This window comes from Phoca vitulina, unplaced genomic scaffold (genome assembly GCF_004348235.1).
Source record: "Phoca vitulina isolate PV1807 unplaced genomic scaffold, GSC_HSeal_1.0 scaffold31, whole genome shotgun sequence".
NCBI lineage: Eukaryota > Metazoa > Chordata > Mammalia > Carnivora > Phocidae > Phoca > Phoca vitulina.
The window spans coordinates 23713747-23737850 of NW_022589734.1; the positions used below are offsets into that span (position 1 = coordinate 23713747).

General features: G+C 45.4%; 2 protein-coding genes across 5 annotated transcripts in view; both read right to left on the reverse strand.

Annotated features, from left to right (window-relative positions):
• Positions 1–4491: 4491 nt before the first annotated feature.
• Positions 4492–7419, reverse strand: ARMH2 (armadillo like helical domain containing 2). The gene is made up of 2 exons (XM_032424768.1): positions 7147–7419; positions 4492–4919 (listed from the first exon to the last, which is right to left on the reverse strand). The coding sequence occupies exons 1-2, from the start codon at positions 7412–7414 to the stop codon at positions 4492–4494; spliced, it is 696 nt and encodes a 231-aa protein (XP_032280659.1). The 5' UTR covers positions 7415–7419.
• Positions 7420–10537: 3118 nt separating this feature from the next.
• The window catches only part of RIPOR2 (RHO family interacting cell polarization regulator 2), a 110479-nt gene continuing 96912 nt past the window's right edge, over positions 10538–24104 (reverse strand). For all 4 annotated transcript variants that reach the window (XM_032424634.1, XM_032424635.1, XM_032424636.1 and 1 more), the window contains 5 exons: positions 23589–23747; positions 22828–23030; positions 18693–18776; positions 16492–16582; positions 10538–12391 (listed from right to left, as the gene is read on the reverse strand). In XM_032424634.1, the coding sequence (XP_032280525.1) occupies positions 12294–12391; positions 16492–16582; positions 18693–18776; positions 22828–23030; positions 23589–23747 (635 nt within the window). In that variant the 3' untranslated portion in view covers positions 10538–12293. The remainder of the gene's footprint in view (positions 12392–16491; positions 16583–18692; positions 18777–22827; positions 23031–23588; positions 23748–24104) is intronic.

The following is a 24104-nucleotide window of genomic DNA, read 5'->3' on the forward strand; positions in this document are numbered from 1 at the left end:
CCCCACTAACCCTGTCGCCTTCAAGAAACCTCAGTTGAATTTTAGGTTCTAGCTCATTAGGTCATTAGGTCAAGAAGGATAGGAGTTGGCATATTTGAGCTCCCGGGGCCTCTGGGTGGGATAACTCTGAGGTGCGTGTGTTGTGTATTTACCAGAGCAGGCCCTCAGCAGGATCACAAGTACCGTCTACCTACGGTGTAACGTTCTTGACCACACACCCACTCGCCTTCTTCCCTTCCCTGTTGCTAGTTCCTTAGATCATCTTCCAAATACAGTTCCTGCACTCAAATTCTTGACTCAAGTCTGTTCTAGGAGAACTCAAATGTTGGGGAAGGATGAAGTTATAAGGGGTAACAAAGGAAAATAACTAATTATTAGAACTTTGGCAAACCAGTTTTAAATTCAAAGCTTAGCATAAAAATACCCCAAAGCCCAAGTCTAAGCCTTATGTTTTACCACCTTCAACTTCCAGGTGAGCCAGAGACCAAAAAAAAGAACTTGAATACAGCAATGTAGCCAGGCTGCCTTTCAAGCTACACCTCTGTAGGTAAAATGTTAACCCAGAGTCCTCTAAGCATTGTCAGAAGAGGGGCCTTAGCAATTTCTGGTTAAGCAGGAGAGTCAAACACAGCCGTTTATCTCCTGTGTCTCCCTAGATCCCATTAAAGATAATAGTAAACTACAATCAAAAACTAATGATGTAACGTATGGTGACTAACATAATAAAAAAAAAGAATCCATATTCCTACTAAAAAAATAATAATAGTAAACTACAAAAGACATAATCTCACCCTGATGAAGACAGCTAATAGTCAAGAAAAGATGAGGGAAAGTGACAAAGCAGGGCCCAGAAGGAAACTTAAATGAAAATATAAATATTGCCAAGAAATCCATTTCTAGAAATCTATTCCACAGATGTACTCACACGTGTGAAATGATCTATATTTAAAGTTATTACAACTTTAACCTATCAAAAGACTGGGAATAATCTAAATGTCCATGCTTAAAATTATATAAATTATAGTTCAGTCATACAGTGGAATACTCTGATGCAGTAGAAAAGAAGAAACTCTAAGATATAAAAACCAAGACCAAGGATAAAGTATTGGTATGTACAACAACATTTTTCACAGAACTAGAACAGATACTCCTAAGATTTGTATGGAACCACAAAAGACCCTGAACAACCAAAACAATCTTGAGAAAGAAGAACAAAGAAGTATCACAATCCCAGATTACAAGATCTACAACAAAGCTGTAGTAATCCAAACAATATGGTACTGGCACAAAAATAGACACATAGGTCAGTAGAACAGAACAGAGAGCCCGGAAATAAACCTACACTTGTATGGTCAATCTATGACAAAGGAAGCAAGGACATACAATGGGGAAAAGAGAATCTTCTATAAATGGTGTTGGCAATACTAGACAGCTACGTGCAAGAGAATGAAACCAGACCACTTTTACACCATACACAAAAATAAAATGGATTTAAGACTTAAATGTGAGACTTGAAATCATAAAACTTAGAGAAGAAAACATAGCCGGAAGGTTCTTTGACATCAACCATAAAAACACTTTTCTAGGTATGTCTCCAGAGGCAAAGGAAACAAAAGCAAAATTATAGTATTGGGACTACACCAAAATAAAAATCTTCTGCCCAGCCAAGGAAACCATTAACAAAACAGGCAACCTACCGAACGGGAGAAGATACTTGAAAATGATACATCCAATAAAGGGTTAATATTTAAAATAGGTAAAGAACTTACACAACTCAACACCAAAAAACCAAATAACCCAATTAAAAATGGGCAGAGGACCTAAATAGGCATTTCTCCAAAGAAGAATACAAATGGCCAACAGACACATAAAAAGATGCTCAACATTGCTAATCATCAGAGAAATGCAAATTAAAACCACAAAGAGATGTCACTCTATGTCTGTCAGAATGGCTAAAATAAACACAAGAAATAACAAGTGTTGGTGAGGATGTGGAGAAAAGACACTGTGGAAAACAGTATGGAGGCTGCTCAAAAAGTTAAAAATGATCCAGTAAATTCCACTACTGGATATTTACCCAAAGAAAATGATAACATTAATTTGAAAAGGTATATGCATCCCTGTGTTTATTGCAGCATTATCTACGGTAGCCAGGATATGGGAGCTGACAATTACACAGTGTGAAACTATGGAGAGTGGTTGAACAGCTATAGAGAGTGGGAATCAATTAGTGAAACTAAAGCCACAAAACAAAGGAACAAGACTCCAGGGAAAACAGAGTTGTGCGAAGAAGAAAATCACACTACGCGATATGACTTAGCCATGAAAAATATTGAAGTATTCCTATTTGTTTTAATTAACAAGTTATATAGTTAATTAACAGTGATATAGATAATGCATCCTTTTTTTAATTTAAGATTTTATTTATTTATTTGAGAGAGAGCGGCAGGCAGAGGGAGAAGCAGGCTCCCAGCTGAGCAGGGAGCCCGATGCGGGACTCGATCCCAGGACTCTGGGATCATGACCTGAGCTGAAGGCAGACGCTTAACGACTGAGCCACCCAGGCGTCCCAGATCTTCCAATGATGGCATGATTATTTCTGAGAGAGGAAGAGGAGGGCATGTGGACACAGGCAAGGGACAGGGTTACAACCCTAAGTCTTATCTGTCATATTAAGAAGTAAAAGGAAAAATACCTAAAATTGAAAAAAAAATTAGCAATGTATAAGGGGCGCCTGGGTGGCTCAGTCTGTTAAGCGTCTGCCTTCGGCTCAGGTCATGATCCCAGGGTCCTGGATCGAGCCCCACGTCGGGCTCCCTGCTCGGCGGGGAGCCTGCTTCTCCCTCTCCTTCTGCCTCTCCCCCTGCTTGTGCTCTCTCTCTCTAATAAATAAATAAAATCTTAAAAAAAAAAGAATTGGCAATGCATGTGAACTATTTACAGCTATGGAGGTAAGTAAATACCAGAAGAAACAGCCAAAAGAATTCTAACTGTTACTTCTGGGAGTGTGAATCAGGAGGGAGTCTGGGGATTGCTATTTTTCTGTCAGAGGCCTTGGGTTATTTGACTTTTTAAATCATGTTCATGTATTACTTTAAAATACAATAAAATTTAATTTAAAAAGCATTTAAAACCACAGGCAGGCAGCTCCGCCACACAGACCTTCGAGTCCAGGTGCTTGTGGGACCCGAGTTGTGTTTAAGTATTTATTTAAAAAAAAAAATGATGTCTCCTTCTGTACTTAAGCACTATTCTCTTTTGCACAGCCGAATATTTACAATTATGTTTCATGTCGGGCATTCTGCTGCAAAACCATAAAAAAACGAGACACAGGAAAAAAAAAAAAAGTAATTTCTGCCCACGACCCAGTCTCTCAATGGGACTTCCGATTTCCAACCCTTAATCTACCCCGGTAAATGGGATTCTAGCTGGAGAAACTCTGCGTTCACAAAAGCCACCGTGGATGAGAACACACAGGTGCGCAGCAGAACACAGCTTTGCCTGGTTGAAGGTCTGAGAACACCTCCCGCACCCCCCGCCCGCGAGAGGCCCGTGAGTCCCCGTGGTGTGATCCGCGTCCCTCTCAGCGTTCCTGTAATAAATACAAGCGAGGATCACAGAACGACACCACCTGTTTAATAAAGGCGGAAGCGTCAGACTGGAGCACAGCCTGGTCAAAGCCCGTTTGTGACAAATGAAAGCGCATAATTCAACCTACGGTGGCCACAACATCAGCTAGAGGCGACTGTTAGTGTAGCTGGAGAAACGGGTGCACATCCCTTAGGCACTTGCGATAAATATTACCTTTTGCAATAAAGCTTTTCATGACCCTGGGGAACACAGAAGTCAAGTGCAGGTTTTCTGTTACCTATCCCCTAACGATCCAATAGGGAGGGTGCACATCTTAGGAAAACCCAAGAGCCTACCTTCAGGCTGTCTAGGGGTCAGAGCAGACGGAACCCCACCTCCATCCAGAGCTCCTTCAGGGGAGTTGAGGGCTGCTTTTCTGGGGTGTTCATTCCCCCGAATTTCCTGCTGACCCGACATACAACAGAATCATGTTCTGGTGGCCAGAAGAGCCTCTCGGCTAAAGGCGTGGCAGCTGGAGGGCCGGCACTGGAATCATCGGGGCTGAGAGGATCCAGGTGGGGTAACAGTGCCCTCTACAAGGGGTAGCTGGGGCTTGGGTTGGTGCCTTGGCTGTACGTCATCTAATAACCCCCAAAACATACCATTGCTCCTAACAGTTATGTACATAACTCATCTTTCAATGAATCCCCATATTATGAACTTAATTTTTCTGAGGTCACTTTAAAGAGTGGCCCTTTTCATACGTGTGGTTATTTCAGTGACCGTTGAAGATGTATATAGAATTTCTTAACTACCTAAAAGAAAACACCGAAGAAGACTATATCGACTTTTTATTATTTATTCCGGTTTTCCAGGCTGATGCAGTGGTATAGATAGCTGCGTCAGCTGCATTCGGAGAAATTAATTCCTGTGAAAACCAATTAGGAAATACAGCACCTCTGCAAAATTCTCAGGCCACCCAGACCAATTCTCAGTCGCCAGTATTTGCAAGTGATATTTCAGAATACTGTAGTTTTTAAGCTCCTTTACGCAGGACAAGTTATTGCACGTCATGACGGAGAGAACATAGCAAGTCCAGAATTTAACAAGGAGGCTGTTGTTTATTTCACTTTTGGTCGTAGAGTCGAGTTTGTCCTCAAAAACCTCAACGAGGATAGGAATAAACTTCAGATGTTTGGCCCTCTTCTGGCTGACGGGGTTTAAGTAACACCAACACGCTATACTCTGGAGCAACGAGATCTTTACCTTTGGTGCCATGGCATGATCTTTCAACAAGTGAGCTACTTCTTTCATGTACTCAGCTGCAAATTTCCCAGCAGCCGGTCCTCCTGGAAAACAAGTATTTGCATTTCAGAAGTATTGCTAGCAACATCTGAGTGCTGATGCCTCCATATTCTTTCTGCTGTATACGGACACGGTGACTCCTGCATTTCCCTAGGCAAAGCCCTGGAAATTCCCTGCCTGCGTAAGCCTCCTCCCTCGTTCCTTCATGCAAGCACCCGCCTGTCAGTATCTCAAGGTGAGCAAAACCGGTGGTGCTCCCTCATGGTCTTATTCCGGATTCTCTGTCTTCAGTCCTTGAAAAATACCTAGAGTGTTAGAGCAAACAAAAAGAAAAACCAAAACGCTGCCTTGCAAAGCCAGCAGGGTCTAACTGATGAGAGAGAGGCTTTTCATGAGTTGTCCATTGCTATCCCGTTCTCTCTGATTTCTCATCTCTCAGCCCAGCTCTTACAGATCGGGGAGCAACGTGACCTTAAAAGATTTTTCTTGCTTTGGTTACGGACCCAACCTGGTCCTAGACTCTACTTTCATCATATACCTGAACCCCAGATTTCCCTCGTGCAAATCTCAAACCCCAAGAAAGTAGCTGAGAAAACATGGGATGAGGACTATTGAGACGGGAAGAAGTAGGTGGCATGGTTGGCCAGATTCTGGCCACTGGAGCTGTGAACCGGCTTGCATTTCTCTTATTGGCACTCTCACAGTCCCACAGGCCCAAGGATATTCTAGCCAACGATAGCTTTCGTTGAAGCCTGGGCATAAGCCCTTCCCTGCTTCCCACCAGTATAACTAAGACTACATAACAGCAAGTTAAGGAATTCTGACCCTCTTATAAATAGCTAGCTCTTCCCCCAAATGGCTAGACAGGCAACTGGCCTTCTCAAGCGGTGGGCTCCTTTTCTCCTTCCTTCACACAGGAGTCTCCGGCCTTCCTTCTAGCTCTGTGCCAGTGGTTCTTACCCATTCTGGCCCCTAGGGCCCCTTGGTCCTTGAAAACGGTATATGTTTTCTCTCATGGACACCATTTGAAAAATGTAGTCTCTCAAACTCCCATCTAGGTAACTCATTTTACCCTTAAAAAAGAGATCAATCTATCTCTGATAATTAGAGCTACCAGCCAGAGCTTCTAATCAAGAGACATGTTGTTGAGATGAATGGATAATGAAGAGGTGGTATATATATATATATAAAGGAATATTACGCAGCCATCAAAAATGAAATCTTGCCTTTGCAACGACGTGGATGGAACTAGAGGGTATTAGGCTAAGCGAAATAAGTCAATCAGAGAAAGACAATTATCAGATGATCTCACTGATACGAGGAATTTGAGAAACAAGGCAGAGGGTCATAGGGGAAGGGAGGGGGAAAATGAAACAAGACGAACCCAGAGAGGGAGACAAACCATAAGAGACTCTTAATCTCAGGAAACAAACTGAGGGTTGCTGGAGGGGAGGGGGGTGGGAGGGATGGGGTGGCTGGGCGACAGACATTGGGGAGGGTATTTGCTATGGTGAGCGCTGTGAATTGTGTAAGACTGATGAATCACAGACCTGTACCCCTGAAACAAATAATACATTATATGTTAATAATAAAAAATAAATAAATAAAAATTAAAAAAAAAGATGTGTTGTTGAAGATTATCTATAAAATTTCATTGTATATCCTGAAATTTATTAGGAAAAAAACGTGAGAGTGAGTTTAAACCTGATGATTACTAGAGCAGTGTGTGTTTAAGCAGTTTACCACTTAACTTTCTGGCCAAATATACATTAACAGTTGCTTTTCACTGATGTACTGACTGTCTTTCCTGGTAGGTGTTTTAATAGCATTAAGCTCTTAATGATTTTTCTAAGGTAGTTTCCACGTGACGCATTTTTACAAGATAAAAAATAAAAACCCAAGCGCTTTTACTCTGTGTTGAAATCATATTACTCGGTGGGAGTTACATCAACTCAGTATAGATTCTTTGATTTTTTTAACATAATAATGAGAACTTCGTTAGGCAATTTCGGTATGTGTGTTTTTAACTAATAAAAGTGGGAAAATTCTTCGTCGTTTACTTGATGGACTCACTCTTGCAAAACATGAGATCCTTGAGAAAATGATTGGCAAATGTCTTTGGTCGTACAAAGACAAAGAACTAAAACTTTAGGCAAAGGAAACGTCCCAGGCATCTAAGACCAGACCTCTGAAAAGTCACTAACTTACAGTGTTATAACAAGCAAAGAGATTTCGGAGGAGCTCTGTGAGGCCAGCTGGCTCAGTCCGTACCTGTGAAGGCCAGCAGTCCAATTCGGTGCGCAGCTTGAGCCCTCTTCTCAACAGCTAAAGATTCATCCTTCAATAAATGGCCAAGCACCACGATTTTTTCTTTGTGAAAAATACTCTCAGCGGAAGGGACATCTCCTTCCTCCTCCTTCTTCACGAAAAAGTGCTTGACAGTGACATTCCAGAACCTCTGCACACGCCAACACAGCCCCAAAAAATAGCGGTAAATCCGCGTCCAACACTGCACATAATAAACACGGGTCTTAGCCATCGCGTGGAAAGAGCCAGTGGTGGATCAGCAGCCGAAGTTCATAGTGAAGAACTCTGGAATGCATCACTTAGCAACCCTGGAGAGCGGAATACACCAGTCAGGGGGAAGCAGGGATGCCTTGATTCTCTAGGCCGGCATCGAAGGCCGTCTGCGATTTCAGCTACACCAAGTTTCCTTTCACTTCTCTGGGTGCGTAGCATCTCGGCTTGGACCAAACCGGTTCCCCCTCACGCACACGAGGTGCATTCCTGCCTTTGCACCTTTGCTTGGGCAGCACCTGCTAGCCGCTTGCCTGTTTTACTTTGCTTATTCCGACACGTACTGAACCTCCTTCCGTAGCATTATCCCTGTTCTGCTTGTTTGTCACGTAATCAGACTTTTTCTCCACATCACTGATGTCCTGTATTGATCCTATCTTGCTGAGAAAATAGAAGCAGGCTAAAGGGCACTTGCACAGTTGTCTTCACCGCGCCCACCTCGCTGCATCGTGCACACGGACCCCTGCTGTCCGGCTGTTATGGACGCCCTCTCCATTCAGGCAGCGTATTTCAGCCACCCCTCGCCCCACTCAGGGAGATGGCTCTACAGCTCTTCTCTTGCCTTAACTAATTTTTCCATCGCAACTGGATCGTTTGCATCATCAACAAGCATGCTGTACTTTTTCTCAGTAAAAAAGTAAAACACTTTCTTGACCTCATATAACCCCTCCGCCGAGTTACTGCTCTGCGCCCCTTTATACAACAACTCTTCAAAGAGTGGCCATACTCACCGTTTCAAGTATTCTTCCATCCTCTCTTGGATGTACTCCAAAGAGAGATTTCCAACCCACGAATCTACTGGGATTGCTCGTCAGCGTCACTGATGACCTTCGTTCTGCTGAATCCAATTCTCGGTCTTCAGCATTTGACACTTTCTTGAAACGCCTTTTTTGCCTAACTTCTAAGCTGTCATACCCAATTGTTCTTCTGCTTACCACCCTCCATTTCCCTTTGCTGGTTCCACCTCTTTATGACCTGTAAATAGTGGAGTGTCCCAAGCCTCAGGCCTCATAGGCTCTTCTTTGTTTCGATCTATACTTCCTAGATAAACCAGTCTCCCGGCTTTCAGTGCCATCCATATGCTGAAGACTCCCAATTTTATATATATATATATTTCAAACATTTTATTTTTAAGTATCTCTACTCTCAATGTGGGGCTCAAACTCACGACCCTGAGATCAAGAGTCACATGCTCCAACCAACTGAGCCAGCCAGGTGCACCCCCCTCCCCCAATTTTATTTTTAACTGGATTTCTCACCTCAACTCCAAACATATTCAGTCGTCAACTTGATAGCCATCCAGTGGGCTGTCTAAGAGGCTTCTCAAATATAACCTGTCCAAGTCAGAATTCCTGGTCTTCCTCTCTAAGCCTGCAGCAGCTCCCTTTCTCTGTCTTGGAAGATGGCACCCCATCCTTGCACCTGTTCAGGTTGAAAGTTTTGGATTCATCCTTGGCTTTTATCTGTCTCACATTTCACTTCCAACTTATCAACAAGGCTCTGCTTTCAAAGTAGAAATTTGGATCCCCCCTGTCCAGATTTGGGATCTTCTACAAAGTGTACATGCCTGGACTCTTCAAATACATCAAGGTATGCAAGCTTGAGAGGAAAGGGGGTGCGGGGCTACTGTTGTAGATTAAAAGAGCCTGAAGAGACATGACAAACATGTAACGCACCGTTGGAGCCCTGAATCCACACCTGTGTGCGTGCACGTACGTGAGCACGTGTGCAGATGCAGTAAAGGGCAGGAATGCGACAGCGTGGGAAACAAGAGACATGCATTGTCCAGCACGGTGGCCACAGGGGCTTTGGAGCGCGTGAAGTGTGACGAGTCTGAGTTGATATGGGCTGTAAACGTAAACTACATACTGGATTTTGACGACTTAGTATGAAAAAAATGCAAAATGTCATATTGCTAATTTTTGTTATTGATTACAAGTTGAAATATTTTGGATATGTTAGGCTAAATAAAAGATATCTTACTAAAGTTAACGTCCCCTATTCTCTGTACTTTTTAAAACGTGGCTACTAGAAAATCTAAAACCCCAAGCATGGCTCCTCTTCAAGGCTTTTGTGCTTATTGTTACCTCTGCTTGGAATGTTCTTCCCGGAGGTATCCACATGGTTCACCCCATCAGTTCCGCACGTGCAATTTTCTGTCAGACCTTCCCGGACCACTCTCTTCTACCCTGTGACCTTTGCCCTGTCACTTGTCCCATCCCCAGCCTTGTACAATTATGACTGCCTTCCAGATCTCGTTTTCTCCCCTTGCCAGCATATGAGGGCAAAGATTTTTATGCCTTTTGTGTTTTCCTCACTGCTGATCTGCAGTGCAAAAAACAGTCATATTCTTTGAGCGTACACCTCATTCACAGTAAGTATGCAAAAAAAATTACTTGTTGCATAAATGAGAAATTAGAGATCTAGTTTTTAGCAAACACACAAAGTATACTTAGAAATTTCTCAAAATCAAGGTAGTATTTATTTAATAAGAGATATTGTCTCTGCGAAAATTTCAGGGATAAAAATCTTCATTTTTCTATTTGACTAATTTGCTTTTCGGATACAGTGAGAAGTGCTGGTGTTGTCTGTTGAATGGGGGTTTACAATTTTACTTTATAATTTTGTGAAGTAAGGAAGGCAATTCAGTTAAACAGTATAGAAATGAACCTTATAGAAAAAAAATCTTTTCCTGCTGACTCAGTAAAAACAATCACTGGTATTTGATGTCAGTCGGTGAATACTTGCGCTCACAGCTGAGTGCGAGGGGCCCGTCTGTGATGATGCTGGTGGGGTCCGGGCTGGGAGCACACACAAATAAATGAAGGCTCTTTTCATCTTCAGGGGGCTCATGGTCTCTGCTCATAGATAACACGATTCTGAAACACAGCTCTTTTTGCTCCCATTAGCTTTACAACAAATCTGAGAGGGCAATATTATGATCCTCATTTACAAGTGAAGGAATTTCAAGATAATGATAAATTCAGGTTGAGAATGAGGTGCACCGTGTTGTAGAAATGCCAGGTGAAGGAGGGCATGGGAAAAACAAAGAGCAGGCTCTGCACATGAGACTAATAATTCAAAAATAATTTTTATTTTAACTTACATGATTGAAAGAGTGATGGATACAAATGCCACAAAACTAAAAGCACCCCCTTCGAGCAAAAATAAAATGCAGAAATGAATACAAAAGATATGGAATTAATTACTCATGCAATATTCAAAAAATTAGAAAAAAACCCCAAACAAACCAAACAAAAAACTCTGTAACATTTGTGATTTGACTTTCTGTAAAAAGAATCATTTCAACCATTTAACATAGACTATAGACATACATACTAACCGTAGACTGTACAAGGAACCTTTAAAATGAAGGATATATGCATATATATAATATTTATAAATATACAAATATATATACACATTATGACTTCACAGTTGAAAGAACTATTTGCCAGGAAGCCTGGCAAACAATTTTTACTTTTTTTTTTTTTAATTTTTTATTTTAAGTAGGCTCCACGCCCAATGTGGGGCTCAAACTCATGACCCTGGGATCAAGAGTCACACGCTCTACCAACTGAGCCAGCCAGGCGCCCCAACAATTTTTACTTTAAAATGGAATACGAGTTGTTCTTAAAGGTCTTGCTAAAATGTAAATATTTAAAAGACACCTAAATGATATTTTATACAAACACGTCCAGAATACAGTTGATACTCCACAGTTTAAATAACACTCACACATATTATTTTGAGATCTTGGCATATCCCATCATGTATACTCTTAAGAGGAAGAAAAGCTATTGAGTGGTCTTGTAGTTTATTTAGAGGACTTGCTACCCTCATAGGGAAGCAATAAAGGAAGCTGTTACTTTAACTATTTGGCCAAGAGATCCCACCCAGTGATGAATGATTTCTCTGGGGGCAGTGACGGTCCCTAGGGGCATTCTTCTCCTTCCTAATCTCATGGTAATTCCTGTAGAAACAAGGACCACTTGGAATGTCCTTCTGCTCTCACTCCATTAAGAGTCCTCCAACTTCCAAGTACTTCTACTTCAAAGAGCATCACAGCTTTCTGAATCCATGACTTTTGGTTTTGATTTGTCATAGCAGCAAAATATCTCTATTGTAAAAGTATCATAAAAAAATGGCTCTTGTTTAAAAAAGCTTAAACTTTCAATGTGTTTTTTTAAGGAGTACAGGTATAAACTTAATAAGGTAGCTCTTAGTCATCCACCTGTCTTTTAACCATGGAAACATGCTTTTGGGACTTTCAGGATGGAGAAAAGAAATAGAAGAAGTAGTGGAGGCTTGAGGAAAATAAAATTAAAAGAAAAATTAAACTCTTACAATGTGTCGTTTTACCAAGTTCTGCAGGCAAACCTTTATTTGAAGAAATTCTTTTTTTGTGTGCTTTGCATTAAGGTGAAATTAGGTAGCTAACGGGGCCACTCAACCCTGAGAACACGACAGAGAAAAACTGCAAGGCGTAGGATAGGCATCAAAGCATCACGTGACTATTTTAGGCTTATAGAAGAACTTCCAAAAAAGTACAAAGATGGCTGTTTTAAAATTCCACACATATGCGATAAGATGGGCTCTTTAACTAAGTACTGTCAGACGCCATCGACAATAAAATCTACAGAGTACTACACAGCCCGATTCTACTGGCCAAAGGAAAAGTGGCTAGGTCCTGGAAAACTCGATTTTGAATTCTATCTATAACACGTTACATTGCCAGACAATCTCAACAGAGCGCTTCAAGTTGTAAGCATTCCCGCTCGACCCCAGCACCACCTTGATGAACAGGGCCATTTAGAAAGAGAGCTGTATGGGAGAGCGCATTAAAATGCCGTAGCGACTTCCGTCCCATGGCGCCCTCCAACGTGAACACAGTGAGGAAACTTGTCCAGTTGTTCATATGCCAGCCGCCCGTCTTCCCCTGCACACAGAACATCAAAAACCAACAGCAGTTGGAACGTGGCTTTCTCATTCATCCCTCAGGATAACAATACCAGTTGTTTGGGAATGGATCGCTGTGTAATTTCGCTGTTAACTTTACGTAGGGACATCATCTTCTGATACTCTTAATTATGTTGTTTTCTAGGTAATGTTTAAATGACCAAGAACTTTTTTTATATGTTTTTTTTTTTAAGATTTTATTTATTTGAGAGAGAGAGAGAGCATGGGTGGGGGGAGGGACAGAGGGAGAGGGAGAAGCAGCCTTCCCGCTGAGCAGGGAGCCTGATGCGAGACTCGATCCCAGGACCCTGGGATCATGACCCGAGCCGAAGATGGACGCTTAACCGACTCAGCCACCCAGGCGCCCTTAAAAAAAAAAAAAAAACTCCCAGTGCAGTTAACATACAGTGTTATATTAGTTTCTGGTGTACAGTATAGTGATTCAACCATTCTATACCTTACTCAGTGCTCATCACGATCAGTGTGCTCTTCATCCCCATCTCCTCTTCCCTCCACCCCCACCCACCTCCCCTCTGGTAGCCAGCAGGGTGTTCTCTAGAGGTAAGAGTCTGCTTTATGGGTTTGTCTCTTTTGTCCTTCGTAGAACAAGCAAGAACTTTTGAGGGAATGCCAGAGACTAAATGAATGTCAGGGTGTGAAACAGTAGAAGTTCTATGGGCATTTGATGGGGATAATTTCACACGATAGATTTCTTCCTGAGAAGTCATATGGATTATATTTTAAGTGCGTTAGGGATTTCAGTATGGCTGATCCTTGACTTCAAAGCATTGAACTTCGACAGGACTTTTACTTTTTCACATTACATATTGGCATATCTAAACGGTCTTTTGTAAAAGTCAAACTTAGGCTGTCACACTTGAGCTAAAACATTACTCTTTGCCATGGACCCATGTGGTGATCTGTCTACCAGCCAGCAGCTAGGTCACTTCCATCAGTAGTCATCTCGAACAGCCAACATTGATTTGCAAATTATTTGAACACTCCGTACCGTTTTTCCTATCTAAAACAATGATTAGGAAATGGGAAAAAAATCATAGATAACTAGTGATAAGAAGCAGGCGTTCATGCATTTAATACAAGAAGGACAAAGATGGGAGTATGAGTTGTGCTCAATCACAAGTTATTGCGAAGAAAAAAAAAGATTCATGAAATGCTGGGACTACATTGATGTTAGTGGGTTTTTGAAAGGGTGTGTAATTATGGGTTTTATAATATATTGTAGTCCCTGAAAACAGAAGCCTCTCAATCAACCAAAAGTTTGTCTTTGCTTTTAGGGGGGGTACATTTAAGTTTTTCGGTAATACATCACATAGAAAAGTAGGGATTCGCCTGCATTTAAAAGAACATGATGAACTTTTCTCTTGGCAAAGGCCACCAATTTTTAGAGATTTCTGTTGATTGTTTCTGCATGCCTTGACTTTTCTGAGGCAAATGTTATATTTTTTCACCTTTTTTATTACTTTGGAGTAGAACCCTTTATTTGAAACAAAATATTTACACAAATCCCTGATACGTAAAACACTGAATACAGCATCTTTCCAGGTGATGACAGGGGGAGACAGAGACAGAGGGCCTGAGTTAGGCCCATTCCTACCTCGCCTACTTGCACATACCCTGGATACCTTGGCTAACGAACCCTATTTAAAAAAGAGCGAATACCTGGCCAGTTCCTAGTTTGCTCATGGATATATTGCAAATCAGAAGTGTTCAGTTCTTTCCCTAGAGTCCCCCAGAGTCTGGGTGGGTCAGGATTCCATCCCAGTGCTTACAAGTTCTGGGAATCCATAGGTGAGTTATGCTTCCATGTACCGCTCCCTAAAATGGGACTATTTGCACTTTTCCCTCATGGAGTCCATGGGACGATTAAATGAGCTAACCCATGCAGATCCCTCAACCCAGTGCCCGGCACAGAGCAAATCCTCTATAGCTGTACCCCAACATTACCACAGAGATACAACTGGGGCCCGTCTACGGGGCACCTCACCCTGACTAACGTCCAGTGGCCGATGACCTGTGTTGGCTCCTCCTCTGCTCTTTTAACAGCCCTGTGAAGCAGTCAGGGTGTTAGAGGAGAAAGGGCCTGCGCTCTGGGATGTCCGGCATGTGGTTCCAAACCGGACTGAGATCTAGCCGGAGCACAGTGGAATGGCCATAGCTAATGGGGAAAACTGCTCTGCCCAACATGGCGGCCACCGGTCTCGTGTGGCTATGCAAGTTTAAATGCTCACTACTCAAAATTAAATAAAATTAAACTTCAGTTCCTCATTCACAGTGGCCATACGGAAATGCTCCCTAGCCACCTGTGAATACTGGGACAGCCCCGTTACCAGAGGGGGATCCAGTGGATACAATGACTGATTCAGCCATCTGTGTGAGACTGTATTTGTGTATTAGGGTCAAAGGCGATTCAGAGCATTGAGTTCAAACTTGTTTCATGGTAGAATCACCTGGAGGCTTTTAACACAGTGCCGAGGCCCAATGGAAAGAGCATCTTTGGAAGCGGAGCCCAGGCAGGGGCGCATCTTAAAGCTTTCTTGGTGATGCCGATGTGCGGCTGACATTGCGAACCACCAGCTGGTGGTGTGAGGGGGCACGGGGATTGGGGGGAGCAGCGCAGGGGAAAAGCCAAGGTGAAGGGGCGCCTGGGGGGCTCGGTCGGTTGGGCGTCTGCCTTCGGCTCAGGTCATGATCCCGGGGTCCTGGGATCGAGTCCTGCATCGGGCTCCCTGCTCCGCGGGGAGCCTGCTTCTCCGTCTGCCCCTCTCCCTGCTCATGCTCTCTCTCTGTCAAATAAATAAGTAAAATAAAATAAAAAGCCAAAGTGAAGCGCGGATAAGGATGCCTCCCGGAAATGCTGCTGGGGGTGCAGCTTAAGTGAAGTTTGGGGCACCCCCAGCAGGGCTCACGCTCTTCAGCTTGCACTGGGTGAAGAGGCGTTGCTGGTTCTGCGTTCCTAACGTCTGGCTTACCTTCACTGTTATTTCAGGGCATGAAGGGATAAAGGAAGCTCGAACTAATAACACCCTGGGCACATTTTTAGGGAATTAAATCATTTGTATGCCTAAAACAGCCATAAGGAATAACTGTTTTATCCTTTAAACAAACATACGCTGGCTTGGATTTCTGTGCAGTGGATGATATATTCAATAGCAGAAGGAAGTGTTATTACACCAGTAACTGTAAGAAAGGACGCCTACAATGGATGTGATCTTCACGGTGATTACAAATGCCATGAGATTCTCCCTTACGTTATTAAGCTACTATAGTCAAGCCGGGGTGGCTTTTTTCCAACGAGTATTATCAACCGGATTAGATTTGAGGACTTTCGGGAGTCTAGTTTTTACACATTGAGAGCAGGTGTAGCATTAAAATAGCAACTATCTGTTATGCAGGATTAAGAAAGCCTCTCTCCACCCTCCTCACTCCCCAGCAGGAATAAAGGTGTGCAGCCTGGTGGGCACGAAGCTTTCTAAAGTGAAGTGAAGGGCAAAATTTATCTGGCTATTCCAGAATAAAAGATACACTTCACTTCTTTTCTCTGGTGTCAGGGCTCAGGTGGGCATTGGCCCACGGGGCAACCAGGGGTTCATCGGAGAGCCAGGGTGAGGCCCTGGGAGGAGGGGGTTAGGGCATACCCTGGGGCGCGTCTCCGCAATCTCAGCCACTCACTGCCCCGCCTACGAGGGCCAGCCCAACCTCGCCATCCCAGCTGGATTCCTGACTACGGTCTCAGCCTCCCGGTTCAAATCTATGTTCTTGATTCCAGAGAGCGCACAGACGGATCCATCTAGAGAGGCTCCAGAGAGCAACCCTCACCCTCTACACCAGACGGTGAGAACAGGGCATTGAAGCAAGATGGAAACTGACCAGTTCCTCATACCTGTGTGTGTGTGTGTCACACCCTGCGTGTGTGAGTGTGACATACGCTGTGTGAGTGTGTGTGAGTGTGAGCAGAGAGCCCACGGAGGGAAACTGCTCAAACAGTGCACACGGAACATCTCCTTTCACTTCCCTTCCTGAGTGCCAAAAGGAAACAATCGGGTAAAAAAAAAAACTCACCGAGAGACAAGAGGGTCTCGGAGGCCACGTTTCTGATTTCTTCAGTGTCGGACTGACACAACGTCACGAGCATTTTAATGCTTTCGGTGGCCTGCAGGGAGAAAGTCGTGAGATAGCGCTCTGACACTTCTGTCTGGGGTCCCCCGAGACGCAGTACCCCACAGCTGGTGCGGACGTTAAGGCCGTCTCCCCCGGGGGGGCCCACGGCTCGCTGAGTGTCATCCAGGGGGTGCGGTACTAGAATTTCCTGGGACGGAGCCCAGGGCGCGTGCTTGCAGGAGCCCCGACAATCTGCTAAACCCCTCATTTCCCAGAGGACACCCCAGAGGGCGTCGGGAAGCCGGGAGACCAGCCTGCTTTCCAGAAGAGAAGCCACTCCTGGGAGTTCTTTCTGCTGTACCTCCCTGCTTCCAAGACAGCGCTAACGTACGAATTGTTAATGCTTAGTTTAGACCAAAACGGAGGCGCGGAGGAAAGGTCGGCAGTGGGAATTCGTCTGTGTTTACTGCGCATTCATCTAGCACCTTCCGAACCGGGCAGTTCGCCAGGCATGGGAGACTCAGCCATGAAGACATGGTTCTGGCTCTCAAGAGGTTACAGTCCCGTGGAAAGCCAGACGGTGGGACAGAGAGTCACTACAGGGCATGACATGGCTGGGAAATGTGACCTGGTCTGACCAGGGAAGTGTCCACAGAGGAAGGGCGGTCGTAGAGCAATTAGCCAAGTGGGGCAGTGGGGTGTGTGTGTGTGTGTGTTGGGGGGTGGAGAAGGACAAACAGTCCATGCGAGGGGCGCCCCTCAAAGACAGCCCTACAAGCCGCAGGAAGGGTTTGGGCCTTCATTCGTGGAATCGTGGAAAGCTACGGCGGGGCTCGGGAAGCAGGGCTCGTGTTGTGTTAAGAGCGCTCTGACCGTAGCCGAGCACGCACGGCAGGCGCTCGGACTCCGGGGAGGCAGAGGCCGCTGGCGGGGAGGTGGCTCGGATCCGGTGCGCAGAGCGGGGAGACAGTGGACAGACGCGGCTGGAAGGACGCGGGCTGTAAAGGGCGTGAGGGTGAGCCGCACGACCCACTGAGATGCCAGGGCTGGGGTGGGTGGGCTGGGTGCATCTGCGGGTGACCTGCTAGCGGACAGAGCCAGCAGCGGGCCAGCTACATGCTGGGGGGGCGCGGGCTGGGGTCATCAGTGCACAGACGGGGACGGAACACGGGAGCGAGCGTGTGGAGGCGGGGGGGGCCTCGCGTGGGGTCTCTCGGCACAGCACCGGCCAGGGCCAGGGCGGCTGGAAGCGCAGGAGCCCGCGTGGGGCGACACAAAAAGCTGCTCCCGAGACTGTGACGAGCTGACAAAGGGACCAGAGGGCGACTATCTTTCCTGGGAGAAAGCCAGGCTCAGGTAGCGCTGGTGTTGGAGCGGGGGGACAGCTGACCGCGGTGGGCAGTGTGGGCAGACCACAGCTTATCTTAGCCCAGAGTGACAGAGGAGGGGCCCCACGCGGGGCTCGATCCCAGGGCCCGGGGATCAGGCCTGAGCCGAAGGCAGACGCCTAACCGACGGAGCCACCCAGGCGCCCCGTCCCTGCTGTTGTTTTGTACATGAGAAAGATTGGGGAAATCATCATGTCACCTCTCTTTTGGGATAAGGTCTACATTTCTAACCCTGACCTGCGGGCTACTGAAACACACGATTGTTTTCTGAAAGTTGTTGGCTCTAACAAAGTCACATTTAGTGAGCAATTTAAGAAACACAACAGGGGATCCTAGGGCAAGGGAGGGAAAAATAAAACAAGACAAAATCAGAGAAGGAGACAAACCATAAGAGACTCTTAATGACAGGAAACAAACTGAGGGTTGCTGGAGGGGAGGGGGCCGGAGGGATGGGGCAGCTGGGTGACGGGCATTAAGGAGGGAATGTGACAGAATGAGCACCGGGTGTTATATGCACCCGACGAATCACTGACCTCTACCTCTGAAACTAATAATATGTTAACTACATTGAATTTAAATAAAGAATTTAAAAAGAAGAAAAAAGAAAAAAGAAAATCAACAACAAAGATCCCCAAATACACAGGTTCCACAGCGAAGGAAGTAAGATGCGCTGCTAACGCGGCGCTCCCAAGCACGGGAAGAGAGCTTTCGGTGTCCTTGGCCCCCCGACTTGCTCCGAGCTGACCTGTCTGGGTCTCTAAGGCTGGGTTTTACCTGCAGGCTCTTCAGGGCCAGACAAGCTGCCTTCTGGAGCTGGAGGTTTGCCTTCGTCAGCGCTTCACAGTAATAGAGCAAGGCCTGAAAGAGAGGGAGGGACCCCGTTTGTGGTTTTAGAGCTATCGCCACAGATACGACATGTCACACTACCTTCAGAGCAAAACAAAAATCCACTAAAATTCATGTTTATTCAAAGAGCTGTCTCTTAATTCAATACGTTAATTGCTTATATTCTACCAGGTCACCGACACTGGGCAATCGAAGTTGGAAGATCCAAAGTTACGAATGCAGCTTTCCAGAGACCCTCAGGGCTAGCGAAAGTGCTCAGAGTGTTTAGAAGGAAGGCACAGAAGAGATGTGTTAGCTCCAGGGAACGCTGCGCGAGGCTAGGGGAGTCACATGGAAGACAGTCACCTTCCAAAGTCACAGGGCAGGCTCAGGAAGGCGATGTGTGGACTGGCTGGGAAGGATGGGTTAGATGTCAGCTGGGAAGAGGACATCCCAGCAGGAAGGAGGAGTGGAGGAGGCGGGCCCAAGGATGCTCTGGATCAGAATCTCAACGTAAAAATTAGTTCTTATTTCATGAGAAAGCTCGTGTCTTTCTCCATGCCTTATATTTCTTAGATTTGTCTCTTCCACGGCCACACGTCTTGTCAAGGTCTTGATTTCATGCCTGGATCACCAGCCACCACATTTCTGCTTCCAGCACCTGATGACGAGGGATCCCTTCTTCAAGAGCACGTGGCGTCCATCAGGAGCCCACCGACTGGCCCCTCTCTCAGAAGAGCAGAGGCCTCCCTTCTTTGTTTGTGCCCAGCATCAACGGGGAATGCCTGCCTCCTTATGGGCATTTCCAGATCCTGCGAAGTTGGCTCAGCACCCCCTCCAGCTGCCCGCTGTTCCTGCCAGGCTCACGGATGCGCCCGGGTGCCGTCCTTCGCACAGGGGGGCCCTGTGAGCTCTGCTCCCCTTTGGACAGACCTCGTTCCTGATGATCTTCAGAACTGGTTCAAGAACCAGGCCCTGCTTCACCAACCACCTTGGGACCGGCTCTCTACCGTCTTCTCTCTGATTTCCTGACTTATCTTTTCCTTGGTTCTTACTAAGCTAATTATCATTACTTACATACATCTGTGTTTATAAGCATCAACATTACTTTTTTTGTTTTTAAAGATTTTATTTATTTATCTGATAGAGACAGCGAGAGAGGGAACACAAGCAGGGGGAGTGGGAGAGGGAGAAGCAGGCTTCCTGCCGAGCAAGGAACCTGACGTGGGGCTCGATCCTGTGACCCTGACATCATGACCTGAGCCGAAATCAAGAGTCAGATGCTTAACCGACTGAGCCACCCAGGGGCCTCTGGTTTTTTGTTTTTTAAATTGATTTAATTCCTAGCACCTAGAATGAATAATACTCTATACATAGTGAATGGCCCAGTCAGATCTGATGACACCATACAGCCTGGATGAAAGAGCGTGAAAGTGTCATCAACCACCTGATGATGTGTTTGCTCATGACACGGCATCTAGCTGTGATTAAACACGGCCTGTTTTCTCAGTTCTATAGAACAACCTACTCTTTTAAAAAATGGAGATATAATTCACATACCACAATATTCACCCTTTAAAGTGTTTGACTCAGTGGTTTTTTGTGTACTCAGAAACCATCATCACTACCTCATTCCAGATCATTTCCATCACTCCCCAAAGAAATCCTGTACCCATTGGCAGTCATTCCCATTGCTCCTCTGTCCGGTTCCTGGCAACCACTGATCTCTGTCTCTCTCCCTGGATTTGCTTACTTTGGACATTTTGTGGGAATGCGATCACATAATACGTGGCCTTTTATGTCTCGTGCTTTCACTGAGCATGATGGCTTCAAGGTTCATCCGTGTGGAAGCCTGTGTCAGCACTTCATTCCTTTTAGGCTGAATGATATCCCATTGTAAGGAGAGGTCAGATTTTGTATATTCATCAGCTGATGGACATTTGGATTGTTGCCACTTTTTGGTTGCTATGAATTAATAATAATACTAAATGTTCCATTTCACTTTGGCTTTTGCATAGTCCTCATCAAGTGGATGAACTTGAGCACACAATGATTCTCTATTTTCCCATTTCCCTCTGGTACGCCTCCCAAGAGCCCCCAGGTTTAGCCACCAAGCCAAAATTTAACCAGTTCCCCAAACCATACATTCCAAGGCTTAAATGGCCGATAACAACTTAAATGGTCCTTGCTCTCAGGCGTGTTTGCATTATAACAATGATTCCAGAGGGATAAGGTGCTGGATGTGGGCCTGGGTCAGTCCACCACTGGTAGTAGGATCTTTGGATGAGACTTCTGGACCATACTGTCCCTTTGAGCAAGAGGACTGAAACTCTGTTGGCTTGAGCGGGAAGTGGGCACTGTTTCCTGACTCGACAAAGCATTTGGCACTTCCCTGTGCCTTGCAGAGATGTACAGTCTCACAGAACAAGTAAGCGTCACCTTGCTCACTTGAATTTGAGCAGTTGCCCAAGAAATGGTGGCTGCCACGATACTCAGCTTGGTAAGAGTTCCAGGAAGCCAACAGGAGGTGCCCTGGGAAGCAAGAAGTCCCTGTCACCTTGCAAGGTAGTAAGCGTCTCCTCTGGCGGGTCCTAGATGATTACAGGAGCAACAACACCCCAACAGCCAGAAGAATAGATATTTCCCACTTATTTGGGTCCGGGGAGGAGGGGTGAGTAAAAAGCATCAAAAATGAACCAACATATGTCTAGTTTGCTTCAATACCTATGGTCTTCTGAAGGTTTGAGATCTACAAAAACACCAGCTCTCACCGAGGTAGCTTTGTACGGCTTTAGCCCTTCACATCTGGTGGCACAGAATTAACGTACCAACGTTTGCTGTTTCATACATGAAAAGATGGAAAGAACTCAAGGTTTGGGGAGGGCGGGTCAAACACTTCTAGGTGGTATCTAAGTTGTTCCTCTTAACTAGTGTGCCACCTAAGCCATCTTTGGTTAGTGAAGGCTCATTCGTGAGAAATGAATCCAAGACCTAAGGATGAGAGTTGAACTGGAGACGCAAACATCCCATCACTCCCTAGCTTAGCTAATGCCTTAGAAAAGTTAAGCCCTTCTCAGAGTTCAACATTTGACCTTTCCAAGGATAAGAAGGGACCAGTTTAATTTTCTTGAGCTGATCTGAGGACTGACATGAGTTATCTTTTATGTTTTATCTTTTAAGACTTTATTTATTTGAGAGAGAGAGGGACAGGGGCAGAGGGCGAGGGAGAACCAGGCTCCCCACTGAGCAGGGAGCCTGATGTGGGGCTTAAACCCAGGACCCCAGGATCATGACCTGAGGCAAAGGCAGACACTTAACCAACTGAGCCACCCAGGCGCCCCACGAGTTAGTTTTTAGAACAACTGTTCAAATTGTCAAGGGCTCCCAGAGGACCAAGGCTGCCCTCTGTGCAGGGCCCCTGGGTGCTTGAATCACAGATGCTTGTTACCCCTGGATGGTACTGAATGAAAGCCCCGGACGAGGTATACCACCTCTTCCCTGGCAATGAGGAGCGATAGCTTTTAAAATTAAAAATATTCTTGTTCTTTGAGCCAACAGTTTGATAACTTGACCCGAAACTACTCATAAAATATGTGTGCATGTATGCTCACCATGATATTTTTCAGAGTGGGGAACTAGACTAATGCCGATCAATATGGAACGAGAAAATAAATTATGGAATATCCATACCCTGAGATGTACATTAATCCATCAAATGGGATGAAGTAGATCAACATGTTCTAACAAGGAAAATCACCATGATATCATACATTTAAGAAATCAGTTACACTACAGAACAGTGTGATCTCATTTAAGGAAAAAATAATTATATATGTGAGCAGATACGTAGAAAAACATTGGAAGGAACATACACCAAATTATTAACAGTTCTCTCTGGGGGCTGGACTTACGGGCGCTCAAATATTTGCAGTATATTTTTGTAGTTTATGTGGTGTTACAGATTATATGTTATTAATAGGCAGAAGAAAATTATTTTGATAAAAAACAGATGGCAAAATATTCATAGTAAATGACAGAAAATTAAACAAGCTTCTGGCTTGATGTCCACGATTTGGGGCTTTACCTTTTCCCTGAAATGCTCATCTCTGGAGGCTGCGGCCAGGTAAAGCATCACAGCCTGGCTCACTTGGCTGTCATTCCTCATGAGCAGCAGGGCCAGGGTCCGGAGTACTTCCTGCTGGGCCGGGAGGCTGCTGGGTGCGAGGTCATTCATGGCCTGCAGCAGTTTCTCATCTCTCAGCGATTGCAGAGTCTGAATCAAGGAAACTAGCGAGTAAAAAGAAAGCAGAATACCTTCTAGTTCCATCCACGTCATTGCAATAAGCTTCATGCCACACTCCTAGGCTGGTGCCCATTCTTTTCATTCCCTGGATTCCCAGCCGGAGACCTGGTTTTCCATCCTCCCTCCTTTCCTTATCAACATGTCACTGCATCTGCCTTCTTGTGAACCCCACTTCTGCTTATTATCATGAAAGCACCACCAAAAAGGGCAACCTAAAATAGTACTGCCTGTAGACTTGATCCCACTAATGGCAAATACAATACACTAATGAAGAAAAGAAATTACATCAGTAAATCATTCAGCAGCTTCTCGTCAACACTACACCCCTGCTGGGTGATTGGGATGCTCTTCATAAATCCCCGCTTCATTGCCAAGAGGCTCGCTAATGTTAAGGGTCCAAAAGTCATTGAAAAGGCAGATCTGATCCCAGCTGTTGACTTGGGGGAAAAGGAAAGGTTCCCATCACTAAAAACTATGACTGAAAAGCCCGGAGCGGACTCCAAAGGGAGCCAGCGCACAGTGTGACAAAGAACGCGTCCCACCTTGCTTGGCCAGCTGGTTCACGTGACTCTCGAGGTCGCTCACACCGTGGCTGGTAAAGTAACCGTAATACTGGAAAACAGTGATGACTTCCAAAGGGAGGCTGGAGGGGAGCAGAGGCTCAGCCCGGTCCAGGATTTGGGAGACCAGGGTTCGGAACACTGTTTGGAAGGGAAAGAGGGGAAGCAGCTTTGAGGAGACGTGACGATTCATTCGTGTTTTACTGAGGTACATGGCAGGGTGCAGTCCGGCAGGTGAGCCGATCCTCAGAGTGCGGCTGCATGAGTTTTGCGTCTGTGTGTATACACACCTATGTGACTGCCATCTGGGTCAAGTTACAGAGCACGGCCGGCACCCCATAGGTGAGCCTGTGCCCCCAGAACACGGCCGGCGCCCCATAGGGTGAGCCTGTGCCCCCAGAGCATGGCCGGCACCCCATAGGTGAGCCTGTGCCCCCAGAGCACGGCCGGTGCCCCATAGGGTGAGCCTGTGCCCCCAGAGCACGGCCGGCGCCCCAT

Excerpts from the sequence above, each read along its gene's own strand:
- ARMH2 (XM_032424768.1), bottom strand. The coding sequence starts at position 7,414 with ATGGCTAAGACCCGTGTTTATTATGTGCAGTGTTGGACGCGGATTTAC. Across the intron at positions 4,920-7,146 it reads TGGACTGCTGGCCTTCACAG|GAGGACCGGCTGCTGGGAAA; the intron begins GTACGGACTGAG and ends CTTGTTTTCCAG.